The sequence below is a fragment of the Semicossyphus pulcher genome, unplaced genomic scaffold, assembly GCF_022749685.1.
Source record: "Semicossyphus pulcher isolate SPU_LCO1_2020_fin unplaced genomic scaffold, fSemPul1.0.p SCAF_6, whole genome shotgun sequence".
NCBI classification, from domain to species: domain Eukaryota; kingdom Metazoa; phylum Chordata; class Actinopteri; order Labriformes; family Labridae; genus Semicossyphus; species Semicossyphus pulcher.
The window spans coordinates 22,606,765-22,628,067 of record NW_027211737.1 but is presented as its reverse complement, the minus strand read 5'-3'; the positions used below and the strand labels follow the sequence as shown (position 1 = coordinate 22,628,067).

The following is a 21,303-nucleotide window of genomic DNA, read 5'->3' as shown; positions in this document are numbered from 1 at the left end:
TAAGAAATATCTGAAAATGTGTTATGAAACTAGATATTATCTTTGCTTCTACTGTTCTAAGAATATAGCTTTGTTTTTAACTCTAATTTTGCTGTTAAGTGAAGCTATTGTCTGATTTTATAAGACCTCTTTAAGAGGTAGAAATAAAGGCGTCTATCAGTTTTGTTTTTTTAAAGTACATGAGTGTGTTGTGTAGATGGAAAAAAATGTCTGCCTAAAGGTGACTAATGTACGGAAGCCCTGAGCAGACATTTATCCACACATTTTACCTATTCCATTTCCCTGTGATAACGAGTACTTTCCGGTTGTTTTCTTGAGATCTTGACTTATTTATCTCGTTATCTCGAGATAACAAAGCTGGTTTTCCCATTATAATGGATTCATTTATCTCATTATCTCGGGATAACAAATAAAATGTATGGATGCATGTCTGCTTAGGGCTTCTGCACATTAGCCATTTTTTTTGGGCAGACATATTTGTTTCAATCAACAAAACAGGCACAAGGGGAAAAATATTTTTTAAAAAAACCTTTGGTGGAGTCAAATCTATTTCAGATTATTAGTGTCTCCAAAAGATATAAACTTTAAGTGGATACGCTTCAATACATTTTGTTTACTTCGACATTTCCCATTGTTTTCTCAACAATGCACCACTATGACGTCAGATGATCATAACTCATATCCCCAGAGTACAAAAGAAAAACAAACTTAAACTTACCTCATTAGTGTAGGCAATGGCAGCATAGCATGTCCTGGCCTGTAATATTACAATGACCAGCCTGTTGTTTTGTTTTCTGGATCACAAGAAAACAAAGATAAATAAGTCGAGAAAACAAATTACTTGTTATCACAGGGAAAAAAGTATCCTTAATAAAATATATGGCCCGCTTAGGGCTTCCATACTTATGAATGCAACACTAATGTAACCTACTCTCAAGTTTTAGAGCTTCAACCACCAAGAAGTGGTGGCCATACATTTGTTCATTAATAACATTAAAAGGTCTAAAAAAAACTAAGAGTTTGTCCTGTTTATTTAACACATTTTTTGAACCAACTGCACTTTGTGTAGAGACCTAAAAGCTCACATCATCCCATAAGTACAAAGTGTCCTAGATACATTAGGTTCTTTTGGCAGTGATTTATCTGCGCATATTGTGAATGATTTATTGTATACTCATAATTATATACATAGGACAAAAACAACTAAATTGTGTATGTGATAGATACCTCAATAATGAGCTGTACAACGTTTGATAAATATGCGGGCGTTTCTACGCAGGCTTGATGCGCATGAACACAGAGGGTGATGACACTGCGGAAGTGTCATGGCGCCGTGCGTCACGCAGTGTCAGAAACAGCGAAATCACTGAACAGCTTGAAATGCCTCTTCTCGTACAAGTTTGGAATTAATATTTAATTAGGACATCCGAGGAATCATAACGTAAGTATCTGGAGGAGCAAAGCGCGTCAAAAGTTTGTCTTGCCAGCGTTAAAGTTCAGTGTAATCGTACTGTATCCTTGGATTCGTGTTTTGATTGTGCCACGTGTTGCTGAATTTTGGATGTTCTTTACGCGAAATTATTAAATATCACGGACCATGGTTGCCACATACAAAAAGAGAAACGTGGAAATTTGACTCGTACATTAAAATGGCTGACAGTTGTTTATGTAGCATTGCTGTGCTGCAATACCAGAGGCCTGTTTTTAAGTACTAATTGATATTGTCTCTATTCAGAAAACAATGTTTTTCTAAAGGCCAAATTATAACTTACTTTGAAATTATGCCGTTATTAATGAAAAACTGTTTTCCCATGTGTTCTGCTTTGTTTACATGATGCAGCAACACCATGTGCTGTGGTAATTTAAAACCTTGACTTTACTTATATAGAGTCTAAATATCAGTCCTGTAAAAACACAACAAAAAAAATGTATGAAATATTTTGTCATTTTTGTCAGAACTTTTAGATTTCTCTAAATTGACTTCGTACAGGCCTCACCGTTCAGATAAACTTACTTAATTCAGAGGAAAGCACTAGTGTGCAACAGTCAGTGGCTGCTGCAGAAGGACATAAACATTCAAAGAGTAAAAAAAACACATCATCTTTGTTATTCTATTATCTACAGGACAACTTTTTTGTTTTCAATGCAAAAGAAGTCAGTACATCTGCTATCTAATGTGGTCATCTCTTTGCAAACATTAGCGGCTGGCTGCTTCTGTTCACACTGAAAGATCACGTTAGTCAGATAACAGAAGAGGTGACACTGATTGAAACGTTCAACAACAACATCTATAGGTGACTGATAAACTGTAGATAAGTGCCACACAAAGTGAAGCTAATTCACTCATAGTCAGGTTTTGACAAGAAAACAAAATCACAATAGTAAACACATTATTATGACGTTGATACTAGTGATAATAATTGGGAATTATTATTCCATTTTTTATTCATTTTGCTGCATGTCTCCAGTTCAGGATGGCAGATTCAGGCTCAAATGACCCCAGTGGTCAGCGTGTGCCAACCCCTGGAGGAAGCAGTGCCGGACTGCTGATGGGCCGCCGACCAGGCGGAGCCATGACTCCCGGCCGACTCCCCACAATGAGATCCAGAGACCTCACACTGGGAGGAGTGAAGAAGGTAATGTGCCGTCTTAATGTAAAAGAGAGGTGCAAAAAATAATCACTGTCCAGGAAATATTTAAATGCAATACCAGCTCAATAATTCCTATACAATATATTTGCTAATTCTTGTGATTATATAATTGTCTGCATGCTGAAGAAATGGTTTTGTGTTTTGTTTTTCTAGAAAACATTTACACCCAACATCATTGGTCGAAAAGCCAAAGAGGAGTAAGTTCATAATTGATTTTAAAAGAATAAAAATATCAGGGAAATTGATTAAATTTGTCTGACTGTGGACTCAAACTGTGTCTTCCAAATCAGCACAAAAGCAGAGGGCGGGCAGAGGAGAGAGAGGAGGGATGAAGGCAGAGGTCGAGGCCCCAGAGACAGAGGCCGGGGTCGAGGTCGCCCAGAGGTCATCCAGTCCCACTCTATTTTTGAACAGGGGCCCGCAGAGATGATGTTGAAGAAGAGAGGTAGGAGTTCAGCTGGAATACTACCAACTGTGTTCTGCTCTCTGATGTCTTTCACCAATACAAACACCACATCACACATGCAGATAAGTGAGTCCCCTTTATTAAACACAGGTGGGTATGAAGATGAGAGAGATGCTCCGAGCATGGGACCGTCACCCATCATCAATATTAAGAAGGAGAAGAGAGAGACTGAGGAGGAGACCAAAGAGATTCTGCGCGGTTTGGAGCGAGATAATGTAAGTCATCAGTCATCTTTATTAAACCCACCATCAGGAGTTTTTGATTAGTTGAGAGTATTACAGAAGCAGTTAAAAGAAATCACGAGGAGTTTTTCTTACAGGAATCGAATCACCTATGTACAGAGCAGAATCAGAACAGAGATTAAAGGGATAGTTCAGTTTGTTTGAAGTGGACTTGTATGAGATACTTATCAATAGTAAGTGTACTACACACACTGGATGCCGATCAGCACGGCCCCGGAGTGCCGGCTCGAAAGCTAGGCTATATGCCGCGGCACATAGCGTCCATTTGACACGTAAGTTATCCACTTATAAGGACGTCCCACCTAAAAATCAATAGTGGAATAGATCGTACGCTACATTTGAATATTTTACTGCGTCTTTACTTGGCACTACTTTTTGTGGACCGCAACACATACGTGTTACTACGCCTACAACGTACGGTGTCGGATTAGCTGTTTGTGTCACCCCACTTCAAACAAACTGAACTACCCCTTTAAAAAAACAGAGACAGAGAGAAGAACAAAAAAGTTTAAATGCATTCCTGCTCCACCGGTATGTCATATGTTATTTATTTAATACATTGCGAGATATAGCTGTGCACACCCCTTGTGATGGTTTAAATTCATTTTAAAAGCTGTAAGCTCATTATTTAACATCTCTGGGGAATGTTAATAACTCGTCAACAAAATTACTTTCACTGAGCAAAGGAATCTACTAGCTATACGCTAAACAAGGTATATGAACAAAGTACACCATTGTCATAATACAGTTATAAATCTTGCATAAGAAATAGATACATTTCAACATAGTTGTGCTTCCTGCAAACAGAAGAGTTTTTAAAAAGTATTTAAAAGGAGCATCGTCTTTCTTTCACTTGCATCCAAAGCAAATGCACATCACACACATTTCTCCACTAGGGCTCTTGCAAAAAAATGTTTGCATGAATTTAACAGTCCCTTTCTTCTGCATTGTTGTAGTTCATAGACGATCCTTTCCTGAGGAGTGAGCAGAGCAGCTGTCCCGTCCAGCTCCCCCTCGCTGTGTCAGGATGGGGATTCAAGGAGGAATTCACTACACCTGCTATTAAAATAGAGAAGGTAGATGAGGACGTTGAACCCATGGAATCTGCAGTTGAAGGTACTTTTGGCTCCACCTGCTTCATTTTCTACAATTGTGTCCTCATCGCTGCTCTCTCAAAATCCACATTTCCTTCTCCTCAGTGAAACAGGAGCCAGTGGAAGCTGAAACAAAGAAGTTGGAGGCAGCTTTCAGGCCTCCCCCTCTTCCCGAGCCGGAGTTTCTGCCTGACCTGCTGCAGAGATGGAGTCTGAGCAAAGGGGATGAGCTGTTCTTCATGCAGCTGCCAGACTCGCTGCCTGGCCAGCCCCCCACCAAAGAGCACAGGCCTGTGAAAACGGAGGTGCAGTCTGAGGACGGACAGTCTGTGCTTCTGAAAACAGAATCTCAGGTAGAAAAGAGGTTGTTATGTACGTGTTAAATACACGATGATGTTCAGGATATGTGTGTAAACCCTCTGTTTTAATTTAACCAGGAGGAGGAAGCAGAAGAGAACAGCTGTAATCTGAAAGACCTGCGGGAGGGTCTTGTTGGGAAGATGCTGGTGAGGAAGTCTGGCCGGGTACAGCTCATACTGGGACAAGTGACACTTGATGTGTCTCTAGGAACATCATGCTCTTTCCTTCAGGTATGATAATACTGTATTAATTGAAATGTGTCTCTATAGGGCCGTCTTCATACTGTATCTGTCTCTAAACAGCACAACTCTTTTCGTTTCCAGTTTGTCTCTTCTTTATATTTATCATCGAATCAGAATCTTTAACATTTCTGACATGCTTTTCCTTGTATTTCCTTTGTTTCTTCAGGAGCTGGTCTCTATTGGGACGGAGGGAAAAACAGGCGACCTGACTGTGTTAGGAAATGTCAAACACAAAATGGTTTGCTCCCCAGACTTTGAGGCTCTACTGGAGAGCAGTGCATGATGCTTGTCGGAGCAGTGGAGCCTGACAAGGGGATGCACTTGTGGTGTTGTTGAAGATGTTTACTTTTGCTGTGGACTTTCTCTCTGGACCTCATATCCAATACAAATTTGATGGAAGTCGATGGCACTTTTGTGTTTCAGAGTGGCTACAATAACACATAAAAATACACTATATATAAATATGAATTTATTTTCTCCTTGTGGAAAAGGCATGTTAATTCAGGGTTAAAGGGTTGAATGATGTGCCAAATTCCAGTACTGTTTTCATTTCTCTATATCTGAAATTACTTGAAAAGAGTGCCGACGAATGTAAATGTGTGAATAAAAAAGTTTTGTTATTCCAGTATTTTTTCAAATGCTTAAAATTTTTGGTTTACTCAGATTAACAGCAAAACACTTTAGTGGCTATACAGGTAAATCTTTTGTTTTATTTGCTTAGGGTGAAGATAGGATTACTGCCACCTCCATAGTACAAGGGAGGTGAAAAGTTCCTGTGTTTCTGCTGATCAAAGCATTGAAGAACTACTTTTCCCATTTTATTTCTTCTTTCGCATCTCTGCTGTCTATTTTTTCCTAGTAATTGCATATATTACAGCTTCTTGATTTCCTTTCCCACTCAGTAGAGGGACTCTTTCACATATCACGTGCTCACCCGTTCATCAAAACATTGCTCTACAGCGCCCCCAGTGGTCAAATCGTTTTACAACTATATTTTAACTGTTAGTGCAGTTCCGTCTACTGGCCACCAGATGTCGCTGTCGAACTGAGTGTGTTGTGTGGGTACGGTCAAGCCATTGGGGGGCTGGTCGTTTTAAATACGTAGCCAGCAGCGAGCCTCTCGTTGTCTGCCCATGTTGTCCGCCGGGTGGAGTTTGGCTACAGTCCGCAAGACAAAGACACAAGTGATAGGGCTGTGGATCCGTACTGTACCGGCAGTGGACAATAACGTGACTGAAGGTTGGTAAAGATAATTTAACTCCACGTATTTTAACTGTTTGTAACGAGACGAGCTGTGAAATATTGAGTTTACGTAACGAATTCAGATTTATGACACAAACGGTTCTCAGCATTTTATATACAACCGGAACGTACTCCGAGAGCTGTGCGCGAGCTAGCTGAACGAGGTGGAGCACGCGAGGAGACAAAATTTAGCACACCCGTTAGCTCGGAGGCCAGAAGCTAACTTTAGACGTTAAAACCGCCCGTTTGAACACGAGTCTCTTTAGTTTCACGACCCATCACGAGCCTTTGTCGTGCTTGGGATTATTTGCCACATTGCTGAATTGTTCTTTAAAGTGTTGGCCGTTAACTGTTGTTTGTAATGATGACGCTAGCTAACAGTGTGATGGTTGTATGCGGGATGGAGCTTGTAGTTAGCCGACCTGCTGCATCATTAAAGGGATGTGGACGGAGGCCCTCTAACGTTAGCTCTGCACTGCTGCTGATAAAAGAGTTTGTATTTAAACTTATTTTGTCATTCACCAAAAAGGGACGCGTGCAAATGAATTTAACGTATTCCAAGACTAAAGCATCGTTTTCTTTTTCTTAATAAAAAAGCAATGTAAAGACTGGTACAAATAATATTAAACATTAAAGCAAAAATAAAAAGAGAAATTTAAAGAAAAATAGTATTCACTGCATCAATTTCTTTACAGTATATCCGAGGCTAGCATCAACCATGCACACCTGTATTTAAATGCACACAGCCTTTCTATCTTCTATCTTGCATTATTAAATAACACGACATGTACTCAGGTCATAGAGGACATAAACATTCAGACATGCATCACCCTGACCATTTGTTTGTATATCTTTACAGGACCGTGTCACACAGAGCTGCGGAGCACCCGGATCTTCCCCCAGACAAGGGAACCACCTGCTGTATCTACTTGTTTTTGTTTCATTGTTTACATCTCTGTCACCGGTGGGAGGCTTTACTGAAACAGCAAAGGACATCTGCAGCGAGGACTTGCCATTATATCATCACAGCTGCTCTAAAGACATAACCTCACTTTTCCTGGAATAGGATTCAGTCGGATTTCAGAGAGCCTTTGATGGTGAAATAATGAAATTCGCTTATATTGCTCAGAAGGGCCACGTCAAGATGGTCCCATGTACTTTTATTGATTGTGTTTTCAGTGTGAGGAGAAGCTCCATCCCCTAGTTATCTTGATGAAGGCCTTTTTCTGACAAAAGATAAGGGCCACTTGGGGCCAGGAGGTGGAGCGCTGTGCCTCCTCTGCCATCTGATTTCAACTGTGTAGAAGATTTTGTTGCCCTCCTGTCTTCAAGATGGAGCTCTTCTTCAACCCTTTTGACAACTTGGTGTGTATCCTGCTGGGAATCTCCTTCACCGTATGGTTCACCCTGCTGCTCGTCTTCATCATTGTGCCTGCCATCTTTGGGGTGTCCTTTGGCATCCGACGTCTTTACATGAAAACTTTGTTAAAGATCTTTGAGGTAAGAGCTTGCTGCATAGTGGCCGAATGCTTTCTGTTTAGTTGATTTAAATAACTAACCCTGAATTTTAACTGTTGTATAATATGATAACATAAATGGTTTGTATTTTGTTGAAGCTCAGGATGCATTTGAAAGACTATAAGGCAAAGGTTTAATTACTGTCTCTCTGCTGCTGGCAAACATCCTGTTATTCAACAAACTTAAGTTTGTCAAAGTTCTTGGCTCTATCATTCAGGGACAGCGGAGACTTGCTCGTGCTGTACTTCTTCCCCACCTTTTTAATCAAACAGGGCGTTATTGTTTCTGGGAAACAGTTGTTAGCATAAAATTTAATCGGATTTAAGCTGCAGTTCATCTGCAGTTAAAAGTTTGCTGGCTTCTCATTCATGTCTTAGGAAAGACATCGATCAGGAGCAGCTTCATGCTTGATTTTATCATTACACTATTGTGTTCACTGGCTGATACAAATTAACATCACAGCCACAGAGCCATTTCTCCCTTGTTATGTAACAGGAGAAAACAGCGCTACAGACCTTGTCAGTAATGGTTATCTGTGACATGGTTCCAACAGCCTGGCATTGTGTTCACTGGTTTTCTCTTTCTAGAAATGTGTTTGAATCACTAGGGATAGAACTGATGCTTCTACTTAATTTATTGCAAATGAGGCTAGTTCCAGTTATCAGTATTTACCATTAGACGGTCTCCTCGCCTATTTCACTGCAGATGCAGTTATCTAGTTTCATACCCGTTTCTATCTCTGGTGTATCTTCACTAGTGAAGCTGTCATCACTTTCCAGCTTGTTCCTCTGAGAGCAGATCTTGTGCCAGAAATAAATGGGCCGGTGGGACATCTGAGAGATGTTCTTAGCTCATAATTCCAGCAGCAACCATTAGATTAAGAGAAAAGGTCAGCGGACAGATGCAGCCGAGTATGAAGCTGAATTGATTTGTACAGTTTTTTTATTATTTACATTTGTTTCATTACATGCAAAGGTCACAATTTCAGGCTTGCTGGATTAAAAAGTGAATGTTCTCAAGGGCATCACAAGCTGATAACCAAAACCTCTGGAACTACAGTGGCATTTGGGTTGTTCTAACATAAAAATCACTATTTATTGCACTCTTATGTTGCACTGTAAACCTACACTTCAACCAATTCTTCATAAGGAATAAATAAGGAAAAACAAACTCTTTCACGTGCAGATCTGGAGCCACATACTTGCATGACGGATCCACTCTATTTCATTTCTGTACTCGTACGAGACGGATCAGCTCTCTGTAGTCCGTCTCTGTCCAACCAAAAAAATCAATACTGTCCACTGGAGCTGCATTTTAATACGATGACTCACTCAATAATACAAGTTGTCACAGCACAGTTTAAAGGTAGCTTCAATAAAAAAGGGCAAAATGAAAGCTACATAGGGTAGTGTTTTGTGTGCCTGTTCAAAAAGCTTTTAAAATGGTTATATTTTCAGGATGTCGGTTATGTGTCATTTATCTCATAGACGAAATGGGTTTTATTACGCAAAATAGTCAGAAATGTCTTTTGTAAAATAAGTACATTTAAATCAGCGGAGTGTTTTCCAGCTTGACTTTGCAGCTGCAGGCACCATCGTTGTTTCAATTAACATTCTTAGAAGTTTTGCTGAGGTGCCCCTGGGCCCCGTTCCAGTGTTTTGGGGTTTTTTGCATGCTGTCAGTGTGTTACCTAACATTGATTGATGCAGACAAACCTGGGAGTAATCATGTGCTGTGGAATGAACTGTAGCCTGAGACTGCTGGCATGTTCCCTGATCTCTCCTGCTTTTCTTTCAGCTAGAACACTTTGTCCCTTTTCTGCCTCTCTGGGAAAGACCTGCTGGGTTTGTCTCAGCATGCAGAGTGCAAACAAAGTTGTACATACTAAAGAGGGAGATGTGTGCTTCATAGTGTTCGTTTCCGAGAACAGGGCTGTGGTCAGAGATAAGCCATGATAATATTGGTCTTAAAGCCCCCTGACAATTTACAACTTTAACCACCACACTCAGTAGACAGGTTACCAGTAGAGAACAAAAAAATATGCAGTTATGATTTGATCATGAATTCGCTGTGTTGATTGACTTTCTGCAACGTATGAATATAGAGTTAAACTTGTAATCGTGGCAGCTGGCTGCTACATGTTTCCTTGGCTCACTTTTGTAAATGTTCCACGATGGTGTATCTCATACCCCCTACAAGCAACTGTTTAATGTGTGCGCATATTTGTTAATGTTTAATTCTTGAGGTTAAAATGCTGTTCTTTCTTTGTAGTGGGCCACTCTACGGATAGAAAGAGGAGCGAAAGAAAAGAATCACCCCCTGTACAAACCTTACTCTAATGGTAAGATGTTATGTCAGTGTGTTTTCCTGTGCGTGTCCATGTTCAGTAGGTGTATTTGTTTAAGAGGCGATGTGGCTGACATCCTGTCTCTCTGGACTCCTTCAGCTATCATTGCCAAGGAGCCCACCTCTTTGGAGGAGGAGATCAAGGAGATCCGGCGGAGCGGCAGCAACAGAGACCTGGACTCAGCCTCTGAGTTCGAGATGTCTGACATCTTCTATTTTGCTCGACGAGGAGTGGAGAGCATCATGGACGATGAGGTGACCAAGCGCTTCTCTGCTGAGGAGCTTGAGTCCTGGAATCTGCTGACCCGCAGCAACAACAACTTCCACTACATCAGCCTTAGGCTGACCGTCCTTTGGGGGCTGGGCCTGCTGATCCGCTACGGCTTCCTGCTGCCTCTCAGGTATTAGCTGTTCCTCTAACAAAGACATTGTTTGGTTTTGAGCTTTTGAGTAAAAACTGAACACCTTGTGGTGCAGTTTATTCTGTCCCCTCAGTCTGCTCACCTGCTCCAGTCCTCTCACCCCCACACACACACTTACACCTCCATAAGCCACCGGCTTCACCTGCTGCTTTCTGCGTCTCTCTCTGTCTGTGTCTGCTCTGTTGACATCTTCATCAGCAGTATGTTATTTTTAAGTTGCCTTCAAAAAACGACTTGCACATTATTTCTTCATCTGTGGTTCTGTTTACATCACGTTAACGTTACCAAATAACATTTGCTCCACAGCACTTACAAAACATCAAGTGGTGTGTGGGGTTGTTCTCTCAGACATAGGTAAAATGGACTGTACTTATATAGTGTTTTTCTAGTCTTTGCTACTACTCAAAGCTGCTTTTACGCTACATGTCACACTCACATTCATACACTGATGGCAGAGGCTGCTACGTAAAGTGCCCAACTGTCAACCAGTTATTACATTCGTTTGCTATGCCACCGGGAGCAATTTGGGGTTCAGTGTCTTCATGTAGCCTCAGGGAGCTGGGGATCGAACCTCTGACCTTCGGATTGAAAGATGACCGACTCTACCACTGAGCCACAGCCGCCCCAATTACAATGTCAAAATGACCGCTGCTTTTTTGAACAGCCTTTATTTCCCGTAGCGTCGGTATTGATCTGGGTTTCCGTTATCTGGTAACAGTCACCGCTTTTCGAGTGTTCACGTGGACGCGCATCATGAGACCAGGCGCAGCTCTGACTGGTGTCAGTCAAGATAAGACCTATATTTTTACGCCCAGCTTGTGCACTCGGCTCCTGTTGACTGTAGACGGGAGTCCTTGTTTACAGTGACAGACAGAGTGATGGCTGTCTCATGCACGACGACTCCGCAGGTTGAAAGTGCAACATTACGTGTATCATATATTAATTTTTGGACAAAATGATTATAGGGACAATTGACTAATTTCCATACCCAATTCTACACTTGTGATATAGCCTGCCTATCAATTGTTTTTAAGCTAAATAAATGCAGATAATATTTGACCGTAATTTCACCCGTTTGTCTGGAACGTTGAAAGCTTCCAGGACACGTGGACAGGCACAGATTTCTTTGTAATGGAAACCCTGGTATTGATATAGTTCAGAGTTTCTATTGTAACTGTCATTGAAGTATGAAAACATTCTAAGTTGAAGTAAACTTGTAGACACCCTGCATGATAACATGTGAGCCTGACATGTTCTTTTTTTGCTGTGTGTAATTAAGATTGTAAAAATCCACACGTGTGCACACTGCATGTGGTTTAATACTCACAATAAATGTTGGCACACGCAGTGAGTGCAAGAGGGACTTCCTCATTCGGGGTCAGCTTAGAGAGAGACAGGGACAGTGACTCAGTACTAAGCCTGGCTGGCTCATTTCCAATAGCCAGTGGGGGGACAAATCAGGCCACTGCCACACAGACAGACATCTCTCTAGTTTCCCATCCAGCTAATAGATTCTCTCACACCGTACTCATCCAGTTGAACATTACACCACTTGAAAATGTAACTTCTTTTAATAATTTTCTGCTCCTGACACAATCGGCACCTTTCCAAACCCTGAATGATTGCTTCATCCAGATTTAGTCGACCTGTTGGCCGGATTAACCATTGCCTAATATGCCCGACTGCAGGCTCTGAAGTCTGTTATCAATTATAGCCAGGAGCAGCAGAGAGTGCTTTAAATATATAACAAAAACCCTGCTCTGCTGGATAACATTACTCATGACCTTTTACATGTTATCTGAGTGGTTACTCTTGTTGTATAGATGGAAACTTTTAAAGCATAGGATCATGCTCTTGCATTAAAATGCCAGTTAAAACCTCTTATTGAGTTTCTTTTTTCTGTTCTTATTTTGTTTCTTTAGTTGTTTTTAATAATGTAAAGTGAATTATTGTTATTATTATTAAAAGAATAATTAATTTGAATGTTGTTGAACCAAATGAATGCCTCCTATTTGTTTTAGGATTACCTGTGGATTATGTCTAACCTGTCTGTCTGTCCAACAGGGTAACTCTTGCCTTCACTGGTGTAGGACTCCTCGTGTTCCTCACCTCTGTTGTTGGGTTTTTGCCAAACGGAAGGTAAGACGATGTGTTTAAATTGATCAGAATCATCAGCTCAGTCACATCAATGTGATTATCTTTGATCTGCCCTCTAGACACAAATTAAATCATGCTGTTGTGTTCTACTTCCTGCAGGATGAAAAACTTTCTTAGTAAGAAAGTCCATTTGATGTGCTACAGAATATGTGTCAGAGCTCTGACTGCCATTATAACCTATCATGACAGGTAAAGTACCTACATCTGTATACGTGATGTGATTACTGACTATCACTGGTTATTAACCTGTTCTCAGTAGGTTTTCCAGAACAAAGAGCTTTTAACACAGCAGCAGTAGACATCCTGGTGAAGTGTTTACAGTCTGTCAGATAGTGACAGGGCGGTATAAGGTGGGAAGGAGCACGTGTGGGAGAGACAGTAGCATCCTTGATAGGCTCTAAACTACTGTACGCAAAAACCCTACAAACTCGAGTCATCAGTTTAAGATCAACATGACTTGTGGTGATGGAGTCATCATAAATAAGAGAAGCCCAACAATGACCCGCTAAAGACTGTCAGACCAGTTTAATTAAACCACACCCTGGCAGTTAGGATACAGTTTTATATTAAACACTTGTTGCTCACAACAGCCAGTGTCCTACTTTTGAAAACATAATTCAAAACCTGTATGAAAGGCATCACATGGCTGCAGATATTTTGACAAAATTGAAAGTCACATCTAGAGTTGCAATGATTTTCAAAAATAATTTTTGACAATTCTGATAACTTTTCAAGCAAAAATAACTAATAACTCAATCAGTTCAATGAAGAGTGTTTGGACAAAATTAGTTTAACATTTTACAAGCAAAACGATGAACATAATTGGCATGTATGATGTAAATGAAAGTAATCACTTTTTGTAGCCCTTGTTGCCTTTTAATGTATTGAAGAAAAAATGTAAAATGCTCACATTTGGCTTTGAACATTCAATTTTATTCCTCCTTATATGGAGATTCATTGCAAAATAGCCATTTCTTACTGTGAAAGCTGCATGTCACAGAAGAGGTTTTCACAGAATGCTTTGCGGCTGACAAATTTCCCTTGAGTTTGTTTAGTTAGTAGGAGCGTAGGCTCCTTATCAGCCCCACTAGCTGGGTTTTAATGGGTCAGTCTTTTTCACGAATGTTGGCATGATAGATGCAGCAGCTGGTTGATTGTTTGTTTTTATCACTGTTGACTGTGTTCACATGCAGTTTCTCAATTTCCTTTCTGCCTCTGGTTACCCTGCCTTGACAAGCTCAAGTTCTCGCTGACGATGTTGATATATGTTATGTTTTATCCTTTTATTTGAGGTCTGTTACAAAAGTGTAGCAGTGCAATACAAATAATGATCATAAAAGGACAATATCAGCAGTACAAATTTAATCTTTAGAGTTTTGCAAAACATTTTTGAGAAACGCTAACTACTAAAAGCTTTTCCAATTTCAATTTAAATTATAATTTCTTTTAGTCGACAGGGATATCACATGAAAAATGTAAGCAACTAAAATCTGCTCATCTCGTCCACATGGTCCCTGTTTTTTTTCTCAAACGTGATCCACTGCAGGCCTTGTGCTGTTACAGCAGAGGGGTCTATATGAGCTCCTACAATGGCAGATGAGTTATCTTTGGAGAACAGAAACCAGGGTGTGTTAGCAGCTGTAGTGTGAGTATGCAGAGTGCGAGTATAGAAGGGAAGGTGTCGAGGCCAGACTGTTGACATTCATGTTCATTTCAGCCGACATGAGCCTAGGTGAAGCACAAAACCCTGGTCAGTAATGCTCCCTCATACATCACTCCAAGGCTCTATGAAGCTACAGTATTTTAAAAAACCCTAATAAAAAATGTTTTAGACTTAGACTTAGACTTAGACTCAACTTTATTGATCCCTTTGGGATGACTCCCTCTGGGAAATTCAGTCTCCAGCAGCTTATACAGTACAATACAATAGGAAAGAATCAGCACACAGAGGGTAAAAAATAAAGATCAAAATATATATATCTATCGATATATATAAAAAAGTACAAAATTAGATAACAAAATATATAAAATATACACTCTTAGAAAATGTACAAGTAAACAGTGGGTAATAGTTCAATTAAACTAAATTAGGTTATTGCACTGTGGTGAGAGATTATTGCACATTGACAGATTTTTATTGCACATATGACCCTTTGAGAAATAAATAAATATTACTATTGAATAAAACAAGTTAACTACTATTAACTTTGTGAGGTGAATTAGTGGCTACCGCTTGTGAGAGAGTCTGTCCCTGTTACCTCCTCCCCCTAAGTGAGGAGTTGTACAGCCTGATGGCATGAGGGACAAAGGAGTTCTTCAGTCGGTTAGTCCTGCACTTTGGAAGGAGCAGTCTCTCACTGAACAGGCTCCTCTGGTTTACTCTCCAGAACTGTGCACTGGACCAGTAATATAATCCAGGTGGATACAGGTGGTGGGGATTTTGTTTTAAGTGAGGCTGGTTTTATCTAAATATGGCAGAATAAGAATCTAAAAGGAACCTGACACCACAGACTGAGCCTTTTATAGAAATGATGCCACCTGCAACAGGATGCAGAGGAGGAAGTTGATGCGTTGTGTGTTTCCCCTATAACTGTAATCTACACAGCTGGTGTTGTTGGGGGTTAACTGCAGTGCAGGCTCAGCTAAATTTAAGTTACCTGCTGAATGTCATCTGAGTTTGAGGGATATTGTTTTTAAGAGCTCATTTTATCTGAATGGAAGTTTTATCACTTATTTGCTCATTTCTGAAGGTGCCTTTCAAAGTAAAATTACTTTCTGTGAATTTGCATGACAATTCACGCTATACTTCAAGGAAAAGGAAGATTTAATAAATTCACATGCGTTAGTTTTTTAATTAGAAAATTAAAACAAAAATATATTTCTGTTTTTCAATTAATTTGAAGTTTTAAATACCCAGTGATTGCTAGATACAGATGTGGTGCTGCGCATAAGTGGGACAAAGATCTGTGTAATTTCTTGTGAGTTTCTGAATGTCTGCCATCTAGCCTCTGCCTGTTGAAACACGTTTCCTCTCTAGTCTTGGGCTAAAAATACTCTTGTGACATAGAAAGTGGGGCTCTCTCTTTCTCTATTTAAGATTGTAACTCTATCTTAGGTATGTGAACTCAGATGTACATGTCCTGCATGCTCTGGGGGTCAAACCTTTTTTAAAATTTCCATCACTGGCAGCTTTGTTGCTTTGCATTGGACCAGCGTGTACCATTTCTTAAAGAGTGGTTTTGACCCTTGATTACATTGCTTTCTTCATTCAGCACTTGAAGTGTCATTTGACACCTCTACCACACTCACCCATCTCAACGCGCATTGTTTCGGTTTCACAATCTTTATGATGTCTGTCTCTATTTTTCCAGTGAAAATAAGCCCAAAAATGGAGGAATCTGTGTTGCAAACCACACCTCCCCGATTGATGTCATCATCTTGGCCAGTGACGGCTGCTATGCTATGGTAAGTTAACTGCTGCTAAGCAGGAAGTAACAAAAACACTGACACTAGTGACTATTTTTCTGTGGTATTTGATTTTTTTTGTTGGGATAACATTCACCTGAAATATATTTGTTGTTATTTATGTGTTGTGGTTGCATTAGGTTGGCCAAATTCATGGTGGCTTGATGGGGGTCATTCAGAGATCCATGGTCAAGGCTTGCCCTCATGTGTGGTTTGAACGCTCAGAAGTCAAAGACAGACATCTAGTGGCCAAAAGGTAGAATTACAGCTTTGGTTTTTATGCAGCTTTTTATTGTGAAAATTAGTTTCATGCTTTCGAAATTGATGTTTGTATAACTCTAACTATAAAAATTGTTGGATTTTATAAATCTTAATTTTCTGTCTTGAGAACTTAAAAGTTAGATTTGTGAAAATAACTTGCATCATACTTAGATTTTACTGTAAACACTTGTTTTGTTTTGCAGGTTGAGTGACCATGTAGAAGATAAAACTAAACTGCCTATTCTTATTTTCCCTGAAGGTGAGCTATTTTAGGATTTTGAACAGCTAAAGAAAACTGCAACATTATTATAGTGTGATTACAGGCAACGTTTTTAATATTGATACTCTAAATTTGCAGGCACCTGCATTAACAACACGTCAGTTATGATGTTTAAGAAAGGCAGCTTTGAGATTGGTGCCACAGTCTACCCTGTGGCCATTAAGGTGATTATTACCTGCTTTGTTTTAATTTAACACATCAAAATTTTTGGAACTTTAATCAACATTTTGTTCCAAATTAATATGTATTGATACTTGTGTTTGACCATCACAGTATGATCCCCGATTTGGAGACGCCTTCTGGAACAGCAGCAAGTTTGGGATGGTCAACTACCTGTTACGTATGATGAGTAGCTGGGCCATCGTCTGCAGCGTGTGGTACCTTCCCCCCATGTCTAGAGAGGTGAGAAGACTAGAGTTTTATTGACAGCTTTCCAACATGGTGAATGGAGAAATTGTCTCACAATTAAACTTTTCATTGTAACAAGTTTACAATAACACAACATATTGATTAAAAAAGAAGAAATAACACATGAATTTTGAAGCTCAACAGAGGTTGCTAAATCAGGTATATCTTAATTATATTATATGTATGTATTATAACTTTCAGTTTGTGTTGATTTTGGCGCCCCCTGTGGACAAAGCCGTACCTCTTATTTCTCTGCTGATTTTGTCCTGTACATGCTTAAGCGTGCAGTTAATCACTTCATCTGACACCTACCCCTCCATCAGCAGTTTCAGGCATTAAAAATAACTATATAGAGATAATCAATCTTTTCGGTCTGGTTTGCTTTTGTAGGTCACATAGAGTAATCAGAATACATTTCAGTCTGTTTCATAACCAGTGAAAAACTCCTCACAGTGGCTTTAACTTTATGTGAGCAGTGTGGAGCATCTTTTTCTTTCTCACCAAGATTAAAGATTGACAGCTTTTGAGTTGGCTGCATTTACCTTTTTAAGTGTGGTAACAAGCAGAGTGATTGTGCCGTCTTCGACATTTGGCCAAAACTAGCAAAGGTATCATTTCCCCATCTCACGATGAATACTTTCAGGTTGACTGAAAACACAGAAGTTGTCACAGCTCAGTTGCAAGGAATTTAAAACACCCAGGCCTCTTTTCTGCTCACTCTGTACATTCATAAAGTCACACCTCCAATAATAACAATCAAGTTTTGGTTTGGTGTTAAATCATCCGGATATGGAAAGGCTCCATATTTCAACAAAACATAGTTGCCATAAGCTATTATTTGTTATGACATTTCTCATGATTGCCTGTATTATATTAATGTCAATCTTCAATAGGAGGATGAGGATGCTGTTCAGTTTGCCAACCGTGTAAAGGCAGCCATAGCCAGGCAAGGCGGACTGGTCGACCTCCTGTGGTAAGACAACACACATTCAGCTCAGTGGTTTCTACCAATTTCAAGACTGAAAAGAAGTAGTAAACATGCTGCGACACATTGGTAACCAGTGACAGCTGATTTTGGTATGGCAAAGCAGGGAAATTGCAGGTGTAATTAATAACTCTAATAACAACCGTATTAAATTTAGATTATCCAGTCAAATAGTCCTTGTATGATACCCTAAATTCCCAGCCAATGTGTTTGGGGTTTCTGAAGAATAAAAATGAGAAAGTCAATGTTAATTTAATAATTGGCAATTTTGGCAAGATTGTTATACTGTGTATCTGGTCTGCATTTTATTGCTGCTCAAACACTCTTTGTAGTTTTTCCATCCTCTAAGGTTCTGCAAATGAACCTAATCACAATAGAGCATGGAAAGAAACTGCACTTCTTTTTACTAAATCAATTCTTGTCTTCACTAATTTCAAACTCTCTTGCAGGGATGGAGGATTGAAGCGGGGAAAGGTAAAAGATACCTTTAAAGAAGAGCAGCAGAAGCTGTACAGTAAAATGTTGGTGGGCACCCAAGAGGATCGCAGTCGCTCCTGAAGGACTTTAGAGATGGTGCACTGTCTCAGAACCACTCAGACTCCTCTGACCAAATGAGCAGTCAGCAGGTTGAGTCTCTCTAGTGGAGCTCCCGGACTGGAAAATACCCTCTCTGATGTCAACAGTACTCCATTAAGCTTCCTCGGTCACTGCCTCAGCTTGGCATGTTCGGTTTGCGTCGCTGTTACGGGTCATTCTGAGTCTGCTGCCCTTTGTTGGAAAAGCTTGTCTGAAGCCTTGCTGGCATTACAGTGGAAAGTAAGGAGTGCACAGAAAAGGAGCAACGTCTTCCTTGGTCTTTTTTTGAGGGAAAACGTATAATTATCTATAATTGAGTTCTTTGTTTTATAGTTTTTAATTTTAATTAACCGTCATGTTTGTACACACTGCGTTAAAGTTACAGACCTCAGTATACCTGGGAGAGTTATCGTAGGTAAAAACTAGTTTGTTTTCAAGCTAAAACCTGTGACTGAGTTGGGGTTTTGCATGACTGGCTCGTGCCCATGATTTAGGGTACAATGCCAGATTTTGTTACATTTCAGATATTTTTATGGGCTTTTTTCAAGAGAAGAAACTTGTATTTTAAGCTTTTTGTTTTACATTAAGACTTGTAACAACCCATGTGGTCACTATTGGCATAACGGTGCTGATGAGCTCTTATGTGTTGTCCGTTTCTGTTTTTTCCACGGAATGTGTAAACCCTCACATTATGAAGTGGAAATGTGCACCCACAGTACCTCTGATGGATCAAAGCAGTGATTTCTCTTCCAGCTAATAATGCAGCATAGTGGGAGTAAAAGGGTTTTTAGTCCATTCATTAAGAATTTATTTTGGATGCTTTTAGCATCGTCCCTTTAAAGGTCCATGGGTAAGAGCTAGTGATGTAGGATAATGACCATCACAATCGGTCTCCTGACTAAAACATAGTTATAATGACAATTAGCTGATAAATATTCATAACTAATACTCTCCTAATAGGCATCATGTTTTCATTGGCTTCCTGCTTCAGCAGTGACCATCTTGCCTAATTTATTTTATGTGAACTCTAAAAGCTTTTTGACTTTATTTTCCCCCCCTCATCAACAATCTTTCTCCTACTTGGCCGCCTCTTCAAAGAGGGACAGAGTGCAGCTGTAGTTTGGACTGTGGGCGGGAGCTGAAACATGGTGGATGGCCTCAGGGAGGAACCCCTGAGGCTCAGCCCTCGAGTTTGATTTATCAGGGAAAGTCGTTTAGACCGTGTCAAATCTGTTCATCAAAATAAATGTTCAAGAATGTGACTCTACCTTTGACTTGAGGTTTTTCTTTGTGCTTCAGACACTGACAAACACGGTTCTTTTTGTCTGAGGTGTTAAAAACGTATTCTCACAAATCATGTGATGCAAAAACAGCCATAACGGCTGCAAGTGAATGTGGAGATTTAAGTGCAATGTTTTAGATACACTTCAAAGTATTTGAAAAAAACAAAAACTATTTGTTTCTAAAGATTACAGTTGCATTTCACATAATTTTGGGTAACAAGTTGTGTTTCACCACTTCTTTTTAAGCCTACGCAAGAGTCAATGCTGTTTTTACTTCACTGGAAAATATTTTCCAAAATCAAAGCATTTTTCATTTGATATTTTTAGACTCTAATGTTTATGCTCCAAACAGTCCAGCCTTAATTAGCTGTTGCTTTCTTGTGCTATTCTTGGCAGGCGAGCCAGGACTCTGGTAACATTTCCTGTCTGATTTATTGTCCAGTGGGCACCAAGCTACTACAACACAGTCTGGGCAAGAGTACAGGGAGCTTTATTTTAAACATTATATCTTTTGTATTTATTCCTTTGCTGACTATGCACTCAGGTTGGAGTCTAAATAATGTCTTTCTGGATGTATGTTGCTGATTCTTTTGCAGCTGCTCCATCCAAAAGCCGGGCCTCTCCTCCTGGCTGCAATAAACCACCTCCGTCTCCTTTCCGGGTGGTTTCCCCTTTTTAACTGTCTTTGTTTTCAAACCGGTGATGGACATGGCAGCATTCTTTAGAATCTCTGTTGCAATAGTTTCAAATGCATCTGTTGACGGTGGAGAATAAAGCCCCTGTGCTGAGAGGAGGAGTTGGAGGAAGCAGGGAGCTCAAAGGGTTGGCTGTGTAAACCATGCCATGGTTGAACAGCTCACTTACAGCACTATGGAGAAACAGAGTCAGGCCCCCAGCAGTCTTTGCTTTAGCCTGGACTGGAGCTGACTGCTGGATGGCACAGATCCATCGACTCCTAATGAGACTTTAGTTGTATGGTTTAGAGAGAAAGCTAATGGAGCTGTGTCCTGAAATATTGTTGTTACTCTGCTGTTGTGATGACTGGAAGTCGTAGGAGGCATGCTGTTCAAGAGCAAATGACTGCTGTATGAAATACACATAAAACTAGTTCTACGATCGACTCATTATACAACAGGAATTTCCAAGCAAGTTATCTGATTAGACAAAAAGCATTCCATGAGTGCTGATAAAAAAGTACAACAGAACTGAAACTTTTAACTCAACCTCAGGAGTTCTGAATACTACTAAAAGATGTTCAGCAAACAGTGCTTGTCTAGATTAATCATTATCACATGCAACTAAAAC

General features: G+C 40.0%; 2 protein-coding genes across 2 annotated transcripts; both read left to right on the top strand.

The window, feature by feature from the left end:
• Positions 1-1,325: 1,325 nt before the first annotated feature.
• Positions 1,326-5,650, top strand: polr3d (polymerase (RNA) III (DNA directed) polypeptide D). Its single transcript, XM_069683427.1, has 9 exons — positions 1,326-1,441; positions 2,469-2,636; positions 2,805-2,848; positions 2,942-3,096; positions 3,208-3,332; positions 4,316-4,475; positions 4,559-4,806; positions 4,891-5,043; positions 5,222-5,650. The coding sequence occupies exons 2-9, from the start codon at positions 2,475-2,477 to the stop codon at positions 5,336-5,338; spliced, it is 1,164 nt and encodes a 387-aa protein (XP_069539528.1). The 5' UTR covers positions 1,326-1,441; positions 2,469-2,474; the 3' UTR covers positions 5,339-5,650.
• Positions 5,651-6,207: 557 nt separating this feature from the next.
• Positions 6,208-19,982, top strand: LOC138609988 (glycerol-3-phosphate acyltransferase 4). The gene is made up of 13 exons (XM_069682680.1): positions 6,208-6,294; positions 7,157-7,797; positions 10,087-10,156; positions 10,262-10,562; positions 12,648-12,722; positions 12,840-12,929; positions 16,112-16,205; positions 16,346-16,461; positions 16,670-16,725; positions 16,825-16,910; positions 17,020-17,148; positions 18,048-18,127; positions 18,589-19,982. Exons 2-13 carry the CDS (start codon positions 7,630-7,632, stop codon positions 18,695-18,697), a joined length of 1,374 nt encoding a protein of 457 aa, XP_069538781.1. The 5' UTR covers positions 6,208-6,294; positions 7,157-7,629; the 3' UTR covers positions 18,698-19,982.
• Positions 19,983-21,303: the final 1,321 nt, after the last annotated feature.